At 53.3% G+C, this 16,753-nt stretch overlaps 1 protein-coding gene across 1 annotated transcript; it reads right to left on the bottom strand.

Annotated features, from left to right (window-relative positions):
* Positions 1–2,161: 2,161 nt before the first annotated feature.
* On the bottom strand, positions 2,162–16,743 carry TRIM46 (tripartite motif containing 46). The gene is made up of 11 exons (XM_088137266.1): positions 16,429–16,743; positions 15,847–16,000; positions 13,938–14,193; positions 13,024–13,370; positions 12,430–12,573; positions 11,862–11,957; positions 11,307–11,560; positions 10,020–10,141; positions 6,014–6,313; positions 5,320–5,617; positions 2,162–4,810 (listed from the first exon to the last, which is right to left on the bottom strand). The coding sequence occupies exons 1-11, from the start codon at positions 16,500–16,502 to the stop codon at positions 4,435–4,437; spliced, it is 2,421 nt and encodes an 806-aa protein (XP_087993392.1). The 5' UTR covers positions 16,503–16,743; the 3' UTR covers positions 2,162–4,434.
* Between the last annotated feature and the right edge of the window lie 10 nt (positions 16,744–16,753).

The raw sequence follows: 16,753 nt of genomic DNA, 5'->3' as shown, positions 1-16,753 counted from the left end.
AGCCAGGCTTTTCCTGTCCTACAACCTACAACTGAAAGGGGACGTCACAGCACTGAGCCACCGCCAAAGCAATCCGTAGGGAGAGTCCCCTGCAGCTCTTGGCCTGCGTCCAGGCAGGAGGGCGGCCGCTGGCAGGCTCCAGACCCCCCTGCTTCTGCTGAAATGGCCACTCTCTGTTCTGGCTCTGCCGAGGTTGTGCTCCGGCCAAAAGCAGCTGAAAGGTCAGTGGAATCCCGTCAAACCCACGAGGCATTTTGTCCCCGGCCGGCGAGTGACCGACGTTGGTCAGCTCAGCAGCCCACGCTGAGTGGGCGCCCGCCTGGCACTGGTCTCGCCTGGCACCCAATCTAAGAGGGACGAGCCCTGCAAAGAACATCTCCTTTTCCCGTGCGAGATGAAAACCCGGACCGCACGCCTCTCCATGCACAAGCACGGGTTGAGGGTGACCTGTGGCCGTCCCAAAAGCGGGGAGCGCCATCGGACAAGCCGGAGCCCGGCCAATGCTGGCCCGGCCGATTGTGGGGTTGAGACGAAGCATGGGGGACGGAATGACATTAAAATTAGCTCTAGGGGCAGAAAGATCGAAGTCTGTCATCAGCACCTAATTCTAGCTATTTAGGGAAAGAGCAAGAGAACCGAAAAAGGACAGGGTATAAGTCATGGGGCGATTGCTTGAACGGACAAGCCGGTTTTGCGTGCACTTTGCTACCAGTCATCGTGGGTTGAGGATCATGAGAGCTAGAAACTTAGGTCCAGACGGATATGTTCCGGTTGGATCCCCAGATCAGGGAACGGAGGAGGAGAACCTCTCTGTGATCAAGTCGCTGGACAAACGTCGCCCTGTTGCTCAGATCGTGCTGCGCTGTTGGCTGGAGGGGCTGGGGACGATTGGGGTTGTAGTCCGGCCTCTCCAGAGGAGAGCTGGAGAAGGCGGCTGGAAAAAGAAAACGCAAACCCTCGGAAAAAAAGGAGGAAAAAAAAACCCATATCAAGCAAAGCCTACTGCTAGCACCAGCGTCACTCATTCACACATCACGCAGAACCCAGGTTTAAAAACACACCCACACAACTTGCAGGGCTCACATCATTTGCGAAGCGGGCAAAAACTGCAAAAGCTTAGGGAATTGCCGCGTGACCTACAACCCCAACCCAATTCCCAACGGGTTGAACCTCTTCGTTCACCCGTTTGTTCAAAAGGCCCAAATTGCAGGCCTCCTAGGAAGGTGGTGTGCGTGCGTGTGTGTGTGTGTTACCGTCAACAAGGGTCTTATTTTGGGCTGAGAAGCGAGATCAAATTTCTTTCCGTTCCCTGCAGGCCTATGGCTCAAGCAGGACCGCCCCACGAGAGGGCAAGACGATTCAAACCAGTCCCCTTGACTAGCTGGTTACCAGCTCCGAAGCAGAAAAAGGAAAGCTGATGTTTGAGTCCACGTTTTTTTAACAGCCACTTCCAGGTCGTCGTCGTCGTCCTCCTCCTATTATGCTGATCAAAAAATGCATCTGTCTGCCTTAGGAGGGATGTAATGATCTCAACTGGCTGGAAGGCGGAAAAATAGAAAAATAAAATAAAATAACGAAGTATGCAACTTGGGAGCCAGAAAAGGCCGATGCTCAGCATTTGCCCACCTAGAAACATTCATTCTGGGACACAGAAAGGCAGGAACGTATGACTAAGAGTTATATGAATGAATGAATGAATGAATGAATGAATGAATGAATGAATGAATGAATGAATGAATGGAGTCCCTATCTGGGAATTTATTTATTCCCAAGATTGTAACAGCCACTGGCATGTTCCTCCCCTCTCCAAACCCAGCTGTTTGGAGCTACTGCCCTCCAGTGAGCAAAGAACATTTTCCCCTGCTAATGTATATTACAAATAGACATTACCCAGGCACAAGATAAAACCCTTGTGGACGGTAACACACACATTACCGAGGCATCAGAGGCACAGACATAGCTTTCAATGGAACATCATTACAAGGAGATGTTGCTCAATAGCTTTTGATGGCCGTGCAGGGCTAGGAAGAGCTGTAACTAAGCCGCTGAAGGAGACAGAAGTCTTCATGGCCCCACAAAAACCAAGATTCCTTCCCCAAGCGTTTGCCAAGAGCAAAACTCAAGTTTCTTAAGAGGAAAAAAAAGAATTTATTCTCTAGAATCTTGTGGCCACGGCGCCCTCTACTGGCTTGGAATGGCACTACACATCTGTTCAAGAGTTTAAAAACCCCAACCGAAGCCGACAATTAAAACTTTTTTTTTTTGAGTTAACAACATGTCTTAAGAAATGGGGGGGGGGGGGGGATGTAGCCAGGTTTCTACCCCATCAGACCCTCTGTCCATCCCTAGGTCGGTTTAAACCTAGTTCACGGATCGCACAAGAGTTGTGAGCCAGCTCTACGCAATGGTGTGGTTCTCTCCTGAAAAACAAGATGTTAGTCCTCATTGTGCACTTGGAAGGGGGGAAGGGGGAGGCCTAATTAAAATGAAAAAACGGGGTGTGTGGAGCCATAGTCCACTGCTGAAGGCTTTCGGACGGGAATCTCGTCTCGGCCAATCTGGAGCGATCGCTATCGATCGTTCATCTCGACAGCAAATTTAGCAGACACGCTTGATTTCAAACCCAGGTTCTTGCCACGTCCTGAACAAACTGTGCTGGTTTAACCACCTCCCTTGCAAAAAGCTGCCTCTGGATCCGAGAAAGATCCTCGGCAGGCCTCGCCCATCTCTGCCAACCCCCCAAACGTTCACGCAAGCCCCCGGCATTGCGGGCATACATTTCCCTCCCCTTTTTAATTGCCAGAAATTCTGCAATGACACCAGTCAAAATAGCTCTTTTCCCATACTGGGAAGAATTGTGACAAAAAATCCAGGGCCGAGGAGGAGAGTTTGATGAACGTGGGGTCAAGAGGGGGAAACGGGGCTCCGTATCTTCACGAACACCTCAACACTTACAAAAGAGCCCCTTTTTGAAGAACAAAAGCGAATCACCGCTCCTGGGCATTTGGCAAGCCCCAGTTTGCAAACCTTGATTTAGCCCGCGTAGGAATTGGGGAGGGTTGATCAAACTAGCAGAATTTGTCTTCTCCTTTGGGGTCTGGCCTGACCGATTTCCGCTCCTGCATTTCTGGTGGGAATGCAAAAATCACCCCAGAAATCGCTTCCGAGTGCAAAGTTGGCCATTCTCCATGCGGGTTGACTTCTGCATTTTTGCAACGAGCAACCATGCACGATGAGAGATCATCGTGGGAATCCTGGTTTTGAAAAGAAGTCCCTTCTTTTTTTCCTGCTTTGTTTGGGTGGAAGATCAAATGGATCCAGAACTACAGCTGGAGGGAGGTGGAAATTCAGGAAGCAAAATTAGTTTCACCCTAGAAGAAATTAAGAAGAAGCCCACGATGAAGACCTGTTGTTTAGTTTTATGAGGAGGAACCATTCTGGGGAGGAAGATCGAGTTATCGTTTTAACAAAGAAGGTAATTTTGACACCACGTTCATTTTACGGATTCCGCACCGTGTCGAAACCAAGAAATCTACGTTACGAAATTCAAACCCGCTTGGAAACTATCTGCGGGTCCCAGTGATATTTTCCCACCTGCTCTTGTTCCGGAGGAATGACGTACGTTTCCCCGAGAATTTTATTTTTTTTTGCCAGTCGCTCTATAAATCCTTGTACGAATGTTTCGGAAGCCCCCACTTGGGAGCCAAAGAGAAAATGGAAATGGCTGAAATTAGGAAACGGGCCACGGGGCGATTCGCAGGAGCGGTCAACTTGAGGCGCGTGACTAGGGACTTTTAGAAAAAAAAAGATTAATTCAAAATGATGACTACAGCAGAAGTACAGCGGGACTGATTGTCCTGCGAGGAATCAGAGAAAGGACAAGGGAGAAGAATTTTTTTTTTTCTTTTGAAAGACAAAGGGGGAAAGACGTTAGAGGCCATTCCAGGCTCAGCCTTGTTGCAAAGAGTTTTTTTTCCTTTTCTCGACGGATTGAGATTCCTGCCCCATGGTGGGGGAAGCTGGATTCCCCCAGAAGTTTAGGGGCCGCATTGAGGAAGATGGGAAAACAAAGAACGAAGACATGATGTTGGGTATTTTAAAAAATCCCCCTCCGTGGGGCGGCTGTGGGGGGAAAGCAGCTTTCCATCCCCACAGCTGGGATGGTCATTTATGATGGGGGGGCTGGCTGGGAAGAGGGCACCCCCACAATCAGAATGAAAGAATCTATCCGTTGGAAGTTCATCTATCCGTCAGCTGGACAACATGGGCCTGTAACAGTCCCATGGCTGAGACCTTCTCCTCGTTCACCTGGAGATGTTTCTTCAGGAGGGGGGGAGGCTGTCGGCCATTCTTCTGGACCTTTCCAGCCCCCCAAGGCCCCCACTGCTCGTCTGTCCTCTCCCTCAAGACTCTCAGAATTGGCCACCGACCACTTCAGTCCAACTTGGAGAAGCTGCTGATGGTGACTTTCCGCTCCTGGCGGTTGACCACCAGCTCCTGAAGGTGCAGGGCGCCGCCACCGATGAAGCAGAAGGCCGGGCAGACGGGCCCCGAGCAATCTACCCCACACTCCCAAAGGCTGCGGAAGGAGACGGCGTCAAAGAACGTCACTTTGCTGTGTTCGTAGTCAAGACAGATGCCCACCCGGGGGGGCAAGGGCATGGTGGAGTTGCCGGGGTCCCGGGAGGTGAGGGACACCCCGTGGGACAGGAGGATTTTGCCCATGCCGATGGTCAGGAAGGCAAAGGGCGGCGATGACTCCAGGGTGGTGTCTTCGGCACCGCTGTCGTGCCCGCTGTCCGGGTCGTACCTGAGCCGGGGGAAAACAAACGGAAGGAGTTGGAAATTAACTTTTCCTGCTTTTCTTCGGTGGAACCGAAGAAGAAGGAAGACGCTGCCTCGCAGAGCAGGTCACAACCCCCTCCCCAAATCTCAACCAGGGCACTAGATGGCATCGCTAAAATGCTGATGTTTAGAAGAACACGCTGTCTCTCGTCTTCGGGGTGAAATGGGGCCTCGGTAAACTCCCCTTCACCCCCACTTGGCAAAAGGAGCCCCAAATTTGAGCCTTTCTGAGTTGGACCTACCCAAGAATTTTCAACAGCTTCACCCAAGATGCGATATCTTGAACTTACAGGTTCAGTTATTTCTCCAGCTTGCCCGCTTTAAGCTGGCTGGGGAATTCTGGGAGTTGAAGTCCACATGTCTTAAAGTGGCCAAGTTGGAGAAACACTGTCCGAGACCTTCCTTCTTCTCCAGAGATGCGATTGAACAACCTCTACCCTTATTTCCTTCCCGTCCCTCCAAACGTTTGCTCACCTGGGGCTCACCACGTCTTGGGGCACCTGGAACCACTCCTGCAGCTTGCTCTCCAGCCCCACGCCCACCTTGACCAGGTAAGAACTGGGGTCCACACAACAGGCCCAATAGCTGCGTCCTTGGGTGACCGCCACGTCGCCGATCACCAGGTCAACTGAAAGATGGCAGCTGGTCATCAAACGCTCGGCGGCAAACAGCATGGGAAGACCGGGGACGCTGCGGACCGCCCGCTGATCCTTGCTGATCGCCAAGCGTTCTCGGTTGAACCCCCACCGATTGTCCAGAAAGAAATTCAGCACTTTCGGGGGGAAGGGGATGGGAGAAGAGAACAGGGAACAAAGAATTAGAAAGACCCTAAACCATATGAGATCAGGAGAGGGGGGCAGGGAGCCACGAGAATTAGAAAGACCCTAAACCATATGAGAAGAGAAGGTGAGTAGAGAGCCACGAGAATTAGAAAGATCTTAAACTATATGAGAACAGGAAAGGGGACCAGGGAGACACAAGAATTAGAAAGACCCTAAATCATATGAGGAGAGGGGAGCAGGGAGCCATGAAAATTAGAAAGACCCTAAACCATATGAAAACAGGAGAGGGTGAGTCCAAGCTACAGGTTGGGTAAAGCTGCTGTAAGTCAGACTGTTCCTAACATTTGTAGGACTGGACTGGTAGAGAGGAAAACAAGAGGCTTTACCGGGCGCAGGAGGTGTACGCAAGTAGATTTCCTCGCTGTAGTCTCCAAACCCGGCCTTGTTGTAACCTCGGACGCGCAGCACATAGACGCTGTCGGTGTCCAGATACTCCACGACGGCGCTGGTGCCTCGCACTTCTTCCCGCCGCTGCCACAGCTTGAGGGCCTTGCCCTTGGGCTCAGCCCGCCGGAACTCCACCGTGTAATGCCAGGCGGCCGGGGAATGCTGCGGCAGACGCCAGCAGAGGAAGATCTGATCGTAGGCGTAGGTGCGCTGCGTGTCGATCACGGGGGCCTCCGGCGCTGCAACAGGAGAGGGAGAGAGGAAGGCGCGGGACGTCAGACCGCGGCTCCACGGTAGATCCGAGCGCTTTCCGGACTGACCGCAGACGACCAGGAAAAGGTTCCGAAGGCAGAGAAGAGGCGGGCGTGGGCCCAGAGGAACGTCGGAGGAGGAGAGGGACAGAGTCGGGGGACAGGCAAGCTGCTGAGAAGAATCCGGGGGGCAAAGAGAGACTGAGCGCAAGTCAGGGAAGGGCAGGGAAGGGGGGAGAGGCGGAGAAGGGAAGAGAGACGGAGGACCGGGGCTGAGAAAGGCGAGAGAAGAATGGCTCGAGGGGACAGACCGTGAAGACAGAGGAAGGGGTGTGGAGAGAAGGCTGATTTGGGACACCAGCAAAAGCGAACTAAATTTAAGCCCTGGCCCCCAACGTGGTTCCCATGGGTGCCGAGGTCCCCAGGGTTCCCACGGTCTGCCGGGCTCCCTCTGCTGGGGTTTCGTTCTAAAGAAATTCATTCCAAAACGAATCCGTTAAAAAGGATCCGTCTTTGGGACGGCAGCCGACTGCGAAGCCAAGTCTCGGCCTCCCGACGACCCGGGGCTGAAGGAGCGGGCGACTGCAGCCAGAGGGTTGTCTGGAAGCGTGCCCGGGAAAAAGAAAGGTAAGGCAAGGGGAGGGGAGGATCTCACGACAGCAGCACACACTGGGGTGGGAGAGCGCAACCGCGCTCGTTTGCCTTCTAGGTAACCCGGGTTTGACGAGCGATCCTGGCCCATGTTTTGCAGAGCACGCCCTCAAAACCTCCAGTGGGCCCACAAGCCCCTTGATGGAACCTGTGCCCCGCCCAGTGTGGCTGAACTACAAGTCCCAGCAGCCCCAGACTTCCAAAGTGAGGAATGCTGGGAACTGAAGTTTGGGCAACGTGGGGCGGGAGCGAAGATTCCCACCCCTGAAGGATGCAAGTCCCTGAAAAGCAATCAAGGAGAAACAGCGGCGAATTGCAGGCAATCAGCCGCGTGCTTTTAGAAGCTACAGATGATGATTAGAAGTAAGCTTTTTTGCGCTCAGGGGTGTCTTCAGCTGATGAGGCAAGCACACTTTGATTAAATGCTGATTAAATTGGCAAAAAAGTGAACACTTCAATGAAAACTTGGTTGGCGCTCTCTAAAGGTTTTACAAAGATCGTTCTTACTTACGGCGGCTTTAATTCCCCTGATGGCTGGCAAATTTGGCTCTCATCAGTTCCAACCCAAGAAGGCCGGAACGTAAGAGGAATATATTCACGGTCTTCCAAAATCCCTGGTTTTTTATTAATAGGGCAATCTTATTATGCTTTAGTAAGTCTCGTGGGCACGAAGTCAAGCCTCATTGCTTTCAGTGGGATTCATTCCCTAAGAAACTCTAGAACTATGGCCTCGAAACATCTCATAGTCTACAAGGCACTCAACGCATGCACAGGAGCTATATGGGATTCTCGGTCTTAACCACTACCCTGCAGAGGAAGCTAGGGCAAGAGGCACAGCAACCTAATCTGAATCAGACACCGCTTTACCGGTAGTCCTCATTTAGCATCTGCCTTGTTTTGCGACTGTTTGCAGTTATGACGGTGGTGAAAAAGTAACTTTGCGACCAATCCTCGCATTTACGACCTTCGCAGGTCTGTAAAGCAAAGGAAAGCTGAAGGAAGATCGTAAGCCCAGTCAGTGAGTGACTGCTTCACTTAATGACTCAGTTGCCAGTCCCAATTGTGGTCATTAAACGAGGACAACCTGTATTAATTAATGGCCATTTCTGCCTCTTTCAATATATATATTCAGCTTTGTGTGTTTACTGGTGCTTTGGAACTAGCGCCGTATGGAAGTGGTGAAAAACATGGGGATGAGATGTTCAGTTGGAATACAGTTCCCATAATGCACCCCTAGCAAGGCTTGCTGGCTGAGAGAACAATGTGTACTGCTGGCCTACATTTATGGAAGGCATCAGATTGGAGAAAGCAGTTATAACTCTTAAAGGACGTCAACTTTAAAGGCTTGGCAACAGGACACTGCAGCAAAGAAGGCAGGTATTTTTTGTGCCAGCCATCTGTCTGTGCCCTCTCTGCGATACTCCATTCCATCTCTATCATATCTAGACTGAAAAGATGCCCTCACTTTGCCTTCTTTTTGGGGCTCCACAGCCAGGTTTCCACTATCCAGAAGACCTCCTGAGCTGCTCACCTGCCTCCCCTATAAAGCCCTCTTAACATGCCTTCCCTCCACCGAAATCCCACCCAGGTTCAGCCCAGCCAATCCAGGGCAGAAGCATTTCAACAAAAGAAGCCGTGGGGAGTTTTGCAAAAATTGGGAGAGGCAACGGAAGGGAAATGCAGGGAGCTGGCCGGGTAGGGAAGGTCGCAACGTCTCTACAGCGCTATCCGTCGCCATCCCCACGTGCCAGAGTTGCTGCAAACCTTGTGGATCTTTCTGCCACCATGAGGACTAGAATGCTTTTTCAACAAGGGCACTAGCAAACCCTCAATCCAGGGTGTTCTGGATCGGAAAGTCCCAAAACAAGGCCTGAGGATGCAGGGGGTGGGGTGCAGGATGGATGTGGTGGGAAGGGCAGGATCAGACCCAGAGAGACTGTCAAAGGGGTGGAGGAAAAGAAAGAGAAGTGGGGAGGACGGGAAAGGATCGGGGGGGGACGGGAGCAGTTGAGTGGGACGTGACTTGCCTCAATTTACTGCGATGATGTCTCACCAGCAGCCACAGCCTATAAACAGAGAGAGGTAAAGCAGATGGGTCAACAGCCAAGCACTTCGGGGAATTGGGCCTCGGGGCGGGCAGGCGGGCACTGTGCCTCAGATGTCAGGTTGGCTGTGGATCATGGAGGGGCCAGGGGAAAGAGGGGAGCTGGCTGGGGCCAAGAGGCCCTGAGGGTCAAATGATATGCGCGACGGGAAAGCAAAAAATATATATTTATATATCTATCAAAACCGTCTGTCCCACTCCCATCCGGAGGTGGGGGGTACGTGGGGAGGGTAACGGGGCAAAAAGGGGAGATGTGTAACAGGCAGCCCAACCCAGCCAAGGTGGACTCACCACCACGCCGACTGCTCCAAGCTCCATGTTCCTCCAGCTCTTCAACAGGTCATACAACACACACACAACACAAAACAACACAATACGTGCCCCGGGGGGCTCACAGCACAGGCTTACGTTGGTACTCCTGTTGCAGGAAGCTCTGAGATATTAAGATCTGTTGATTTACAGATAGCCCTGGCTATAGATAGCCCTGCGCAAAGAGGAATGGGCTCCCTCTCTGAAACAATATTTCCATAACCAACACTCTTGCCATTTACAGGTCGTCCTCGTTTAGCAACCACAACAGGGACCAGCAATGCGGCCGTTAAGCGAAGTGGTTGCTCAGTGAAACTGCAGCTATGCTTACAATCTTCCTTCCACTTTCCTTTGCTTTACAGGCCTGTGAAGGTCATCAATGCGAGAACTGGTCGCCAACTTACTTTTTCACCACCGTCGTAACTGTGAACGGTCACTAAACAAGGCAGTCACTAAACGAGGATGACCTGTAGTGACTTGGGAAAGAGGGCTGAAGCAACAGGAAGAGGGGAGATTTTAAGAAGCTTCCTTTGGGCGTGGCAGCTGCCCCACCGTTGGTACCAATCTTGTAAGATCTCTTCCCATTCCCGAAGCAGGCCAACCATCGCTCAAGGCCCGCTTTTTACGCACCTTTAATAAAAGTGAGGTCCGTAAGTAGCTTCACTTCTTGGCTCACGTCCACCTGGAAATGGCTGAAGGAGGCGCTGGCCGCTGGCCGGAACGCCTGGAGCGAATCGGTCGCCCTGAGGATCCTGCCGGCAGGAGGGAGCAGCCAAGATGGGGGCAGAGAGACAGAGGAAAAAATCGTCTCTGAACATAGATCAATACCCATCGCTCACTTGATTGCACCAGATATACGCATATATTTATATTATACTACAGGGAGTCCCTGGGTTAAGAAGGCCTGATTTACGGACGACCCGTAGATAAGACGGAGTCTACTGTAGCAAAATTGGAGTTAAAGACACAATGATGCACGTTAAATACACAACGATTCGAGCTCATTACACAATACTACTTATACAGTATTATACAATAATAGTGTTCCAGCTTACGTACAAATTCGACTTAAGGACAAAGCTTGGGAACGGAACTCGTCTTAAACTGGGGACTCCCTGTATGTTAAAACGCAATTAAGGCTTTGGAGGAACAGAGAGACAGAATGCTTGCATTTGCTTGCTCGACAGCCCTTGATGAGCCCTCGCAGCCAGTAATAAAATCTGTGGATATCAGGCCCCGTTAAAAAGTGGGGTGCTTTTTGTTACTGACCCTAATAAACTTTTGCTCAATGATTTCCTTGGCGGTGAATCGTTAATTAACAAGCGGTTATACCCCAAGGTTTTTGCTGCTTAGTTGAAAACAACTTTTGCTAATCAGCTGCTCCCCAGACCTGTTTCCCAGAATCCCCACCTAGGGTGGCCTGGAGCATTATGGGGGCTGTAGTACAATGCATATGGAAGCTGTGGTCCAAAGCACATGAAAAGCACAGGCTGCAGAAATCCAGTTTAAAAGGTGACGCAAAGCTTCTAAACGTAAGCGGGTTAGCGAGCGTGCAAGAGAACAGAACTCCTTTTGTGTTACAAAAAGGACAGTCCTCTTAAAATTGGCACCTGTCAATCGTTTTTGGAGGCTTCTTGCTCCTTGCCACCTTCCCCGTCACTGTCACCAACCCCGTCAGGTCATTACACCCTCCACAAACCAGTGATTAAACGGGCCTCGTCTAAAGCACGACTGCTTACGACAAGCCAGAAATCCTTTTCTTGAAAATTGCTGCTGGTGGACTAGACATTTGTCCTTGATCAGAAGCGTCCGTGACTACGGGTCATTTTATTTTTCCCTCCAGTTTCCCTTTCAACAGATTTCACGATTTCTAATCTATTTCTTTTTTTTAAGAACCCCGCACTGCGCGGAAGGCACCTGTGGTGAAGCTGTTTGGCGGCCTGGACGAAGCAGGGCTGGTCGGTTTCCTTCAAGACTTCCTGCGAGTAGCCCACCATACCCGAATTCTCCATCATGGCCCGATGCTCCTGAAGCTGGGCCTGCAGGTTGGAGACTCGGTCTTGACGACAATCCTCGATAGCGCTGAGCAAAGCCGCTCGCTTGTCTTCCAGCAGGTTGCTCAAACTGTTCATCAGCCGCGTCACCTCTTCCTTCGCCTGGGTGCCGTTCACCTGCAAGGAAGTGACCAACCATTCGCCAAACGGGTGCCCCAATCAAGGACCCCGTTCCCTCCTCTGCTCAGATATTTCGCCTGTAAAAGGCGGTATCCCTCTCTGAACAAATTCGTTCAACCTCTGGGTTCTTCTGAAGGACAGAAAGCAGAGGGGGGACTAGGACAGGAAGCACCTAACTCGTACCCTGAATTTTTCTTGTTGTTTGGACCAGGACAGGAAGTGCCAAACTCATACCCCGAATTTTTCTCGTTTGCGACGGGCTTCAATCCCGAGAGGATAACGAAGAAAGTTACCCTACCTCTGTGAGCCGAAGAGTCTCTTCCAGTTCGTTGATTTGAGCCTGCACCGTGTCTTGATTGCTCAGGATGAAAGCAAGGCTTTTGGTCAACTTTTCCTGTGAGTGAGAAAAAAAGGTGAAGCTGCGGGGCAGCGGGCTGCGATCCCACAGTCCCTTGATCTCCCCATTAGTCCCGAAGATTAAAAATCCTCTCAAAACTCTCGTCGATAAAGATTCCTTTTGCAAAGGGTTATCATATCTCGTGGCAAAGTCAACGACTCTAGCGAGGAAGCATTTGGAATCTGGCTTTTCGATTGCAGAGGAAATTTTAAGAGGAAAAAGTCTGGTTTCGTTGCATGTTAAAACAGGAGCCTTGCTCCCAGAATCCACCCCGGGTCCCGTGGACCATCCTGAGTCCGGGTTGAATTTCCCAACACCCTGGGGGGCTTTCCCTGCCAGAAGCCATCAATCCAAGATCATGTTTTGCTTTTTTTGTTTTAATTTAGGGCTTCTACTCTGTGGCCAATCAAGTTCAAGGACTTGGGGACGGAAAGAGAAAAAGGGAACAGACGTTCTCCAAAAGTCTCACCTTGAGCGCCTGGTAGGCGCTGAGCACAGGTGTGATTTTATGGCTCGTGTGCGTGCGACGAACTCGACATAACTGGCACACCAAACGCTGGCAGGTTTTGCAATAATGAGTCACTTCTTCTCGGTGTTCTGGGCACAGCAGACCCTGAGAAGGAGACAAACCAAAGCAGGCTGGAGTGCCTCGCAGCCAGGTTGGACCCACAAATTGTGCAAGAACAGGAAAAATAGGATGCTATACAGGTCATCCTAATTTAGTGACTGCCTCGTTTAGTGACCGTTTGCAGTTACGACGGTGATGAAAAAGTAACTTTACGACCAATCCTCGTATTTACGACCTTCACAGGTCTGTCAAGCAAAGGAAAGCGGAAGGAAGATTGCAAGCATCGTCGTGGTTTCACTTAGCGACTGCTTTGCTTAATGACTGAATTGCCAGTCCCCACTGTGGTTACTAAATGAGGACTACCTGTATACGCTGTCTCAAGTTCCTGAATGAAAGGCAGGATATATATCTAACAAATAAACAGATAAACGTTGTCTTCGGTAAAGGAATTTTGGGGCACATTTTGAGCCCCTGAAGGTGAAAGGGGACCTCTACCTTGGGCCGGAAAGTGAGCGTCGGAGGGATGGGCTCGTGCTGTGCTTTCTGGGTGCCCCATGGGTGATAGAGTTTGAAGCACTCATTGCAAAAGCTGGATCGGCACTCGGTGCAGCCCTTGGTGGCTTCCAGCTGCGGTGGCTTGCAGAACTGGCACATGATGGCCGCGCTGACGTTGATGGTGTGGCGGTAACGCTCAACCACACGCTCCAGCGTCAGGTTCCGGAAAAGACTGCTCAAACCGCGCTCGCCCAGGTCCACGTCTCGCTGGCACAACGGGCACGGGAAGAGCACACTCTGGGGGTGCAAGATGCCGCCTCGTTTCCGCCCGGGGTACGTGCCGAAACCTGGATGGGATGGAAGGCGGTGGGGACGTCATTGCAGAGGACAAATTTGTTCTTAACATTACACAGGAGATGGACCGAGCTTGACAAAGGACAGAAAAAGAGAACCGCCCTGGGCTGGAGCAGCCTATCTCTAAACACCCAGACGGAAAGGTCCGTTCGGGGATCTTCTCTCTCCCACAGCTCTGCTCTTTCTGAATTCCTCTGCAAATTTTGATTATGAGCCTTCAAGCCGGTGTCCACTCTCAGCAACCATATAGGTAGACCTTCTCCAGGGTCATCTGTCCCCACCTTGGCCCTTCAGGTCTTACCATTACGACCAAGCTCACAACGCACATTTTCTTGCACTCTCTGTGGGTGGCGCTTCCGTGCCGCGGAACGGGAGCCTGAAACCTTTCTAATGCTGCTGAACTACAGCTCCCAGCCTCCCTCAGCTGTTCGAAGGCTGCTGGGAGTTGTAGTCCGACAGTCTCAGAAGGGCCGGGATCTGAGACTTCATAAAGCAAACCCCTCTTCGGGTCCCATCGCCAAAGATTCCCAAAGATCCGATCAGCCTTCCAAAAGGCGTACCTGATTTGAGAAGCCTGTCCAGGCGCTCTGGTTTCGGCACGACCCGGCGGCCTAGACGAGGGCTCCGGGTGGCTGGGGTGGAAGCCGGGGACGTTGGCTCCGAAGTGGGGTCTGCACAGATGTAACCCTGCTGCAGCAGGACTTCGGTGGCGCAGATGTGACAGACGTTGTGCATGCAAGGCAAAACCAAAGGCTGTTTGTACATTTCCTTGCAAAGTGGGCACAGCAGTTCTCTTTCCATGTTCTTCATGCTGGTCTGCAAAAAAAAAAAAAAGGAGGGGGGAGAGGTGGGAGGGAGAAGCAAGGTTGGGGGGAAAAAAAGCAATTTCTGCAAATAATGCTCTGCTTTGGCGCTATGGCCCTTCCATAAGAGCCGCTCGGCTGCCAGGGACCTTTGTAAGCGGCGAAAGATTTACGGGATCTGCTGCTCAAGACGGCGGGACTTGCAATCCAAATTGCTAAATAAACGCCTTCGCTCGAGCTGGAACCCAGATCCCCCAAGTAAGTCAAACATCGTAACCGTGACTCCATCCTGGCTTCCTAAGAATAACACCAAGCTGTCCTACAGCTCAAGGGAGCGTTTCAGAGACTGTCTGGAACGCGCCCAATCAACCTGAAAGAGGGACATGTTAAAAATAAATAACGTTTTCTCTCTCCCGATCCTCATGGAAGAACTCAACGGGCCGCCACTCAGCCAGGCAGCCTTAGGAGAACTTCCCTGTCCAGGGGCAGTCTATCTGAGAAGACCAGGTTCAGATGGATTCCAGGCTCAGCCAAAAAACAAAACAAAAACAGCATGGCTATGAACCTGGGTGCTTTGCAGGGGGGAGAACAAGATTCGCCCCCCAAGATCTAAAAATGACTCGAACTTCCGCTCTGTCTAGGATCAAGGGCAGACAGGAGGCCTCTCTCTTTCTAGGTATGCCCTCTGACCCCCAGCCTGTAGGATGGCCAATTTCTCCCCATTGCTGGGCATGGAAGGATGCCCCCCCCTGCCAGCAGCTTGGCTGCTTGCCCGGTCCCTCTGCCATGAGCCATTCAAGGGCATTCCTGCCGTCCCACTGGGATGTCCCCGTGCTCAGCGCACCTCTGGCCGTGCTAGCCTTCCCCCCACCCTGCCCTCCTATGCAAGGGGCTCCAAGTTTCAAGCACGAGATGGAAGCCCCTTGCCGCAAACTCAACCCTTGCAAGGCGAAGTGGGATGGCCAAGCCCGACCCCACTCAAAGCCAAGCAGGGGGGGAACGGGCCTCCCTTTTGGGGCGGGCAGCGGGACACGGTCTCACCTTGCCCGCCCTCTGCCTGGGTGCCATTTCCCTCCCCGGCGCGCGCATGCGAAAAGGGACAAAGCCGAGAGGGAGAAGGGCGGGGAGGGAGGGGGGAGAGCGCGAGCTGAGGCTGGACCACGGCCTGGGAAGCGGGCGGGAGGAGGTTGCCATGGCGACGGCGGCTGTGCTCGGATGCTCTCAGCATCCTCGCTTCGCCCGGAGGGAGAAGGAGGGAGAAGCAAGACGCTCGGGGAAAATGGAAGGCGGGGGGGGGGCAGGATCAGGAGCAGCACAAGGCAGGTTGCCAACAGTTCGGGGAAGGAGGCCAACCCCCACCTTGGGGGGAGGATCCCAAGTTTTTTGGGGGGGAGGGGAGAAAGAAGCGCCGCCGCACTTTCCTTCCCAGGATGGGGAAACGCAGTCTTCCCCGCGCGCGGAGACAATAGCAGCCTCCGGCTTGCTCGCGGCCCCCCCCGCCCCACAGGGACCTCAAAGCCCCCCCCGCCCTCCCACTCCACCCCCCCCGCCCTGGATGGATTGCACGGAGGGAGGGGGGCGTCCGCGTTCTGCTACGACGCGCGCGCCCCGTTTTCGGTGCAACGCCCCCCGCCCGCCCCCCCGCCCCCCGCATCCCGGTTCTCACGCTGATCCGGACGAGGGCATCCATGATGGAGGTGATGGAGTGGAGGTCGTCGCCCTCGGCCATGTCTCCCGGGGAAGCGGGCGGGGATGCTCCGGGCGGCCCCGCGCCGCGCCTGCAGCGGCGGCGGCGAACGCCTCGGTCTATTGCAGCCGGGCTGAGCCGGAGGGGGGGTGGGGGGAGGAAGAATCAGTGCGCATGCTCAGGGGAAGCTCGGTCCAACAGAGGCTCCCCCCGCCCACCCCCGCTTTAGGGATGGGGGAATTGCTCGCCTGCTGCTCTGCGTCGCCGATGCGCCCGCGCGCGGTCCGTGCACGGGAGGGTGAGCAGGGGGAAGCCCCTGCCCCGAAGAACTTACAAGTTCAGGCGGGGCCGGGGGCAGCTTCAGGGCGTGGCCGCTGAAACCGGCGCTCTGCATCAGGGCGAGCCCCGGAGGCCGTCTGCGCAAGGTCAGAGGCTGTCGTCTCCAGGTGGGCACGCGCAGCCGGGTGGAGAGGCCGCCTCTGAGCCTACGCAGAGCGCCTGTCCGCTTCGGCAGGCAGCGGTTGAAAGCGAGCTTCCAACGGGACTTGCAAAGGCGCCCACCTAAAATTGCGTTTTATTATTCCCCCCTTTGCAAAAGCGAGGGGGCGAGTCTCGAACCCGCGACTGCGTTTCATCCCTCGCTTTGTTCAACGCCACTCGGGGGTGGGGAGAGGCGTGTGTGCGTGCGCGCCCCCTAGCGGCGAGCCGGTGGAAACGAACGCAGACGATCTACGAAGCGTTTTGCGCCCCGCGAGCGGGGTCGATCACTGCGCATGTGCCAAGGCACTCGCCCCTCCTCTCGGGCCTCTCGTACGCACGCGCGGAAGGAAAATTACACGTCTGAGCTCGGCTGCCGGGGCAGTCCCGCGCGTGCGCAAGAGAGGCT

This window comes from Python bivittatus, unplaced genomic scaffold (genome assembly GCF_059951505.1).
Source record: "Python bivittatus isolate LINGU-HERP-01145 unplaced genomic scaffold, Pbiv_v1 ctg000180_np1212, whole genome shotgun sequence".
Classification (NCBI taxonomy): Eukaryota; Metazoa; Chordata; class Lepidosauria; order Squamata; family Pythonidae; genus Python; species Python bivittatus.
The sequence above is the reverse complement of the archived record's forward strand: the minus strand, read 5'-3'. Positions and strand labels throughout refer to the sequence as shown.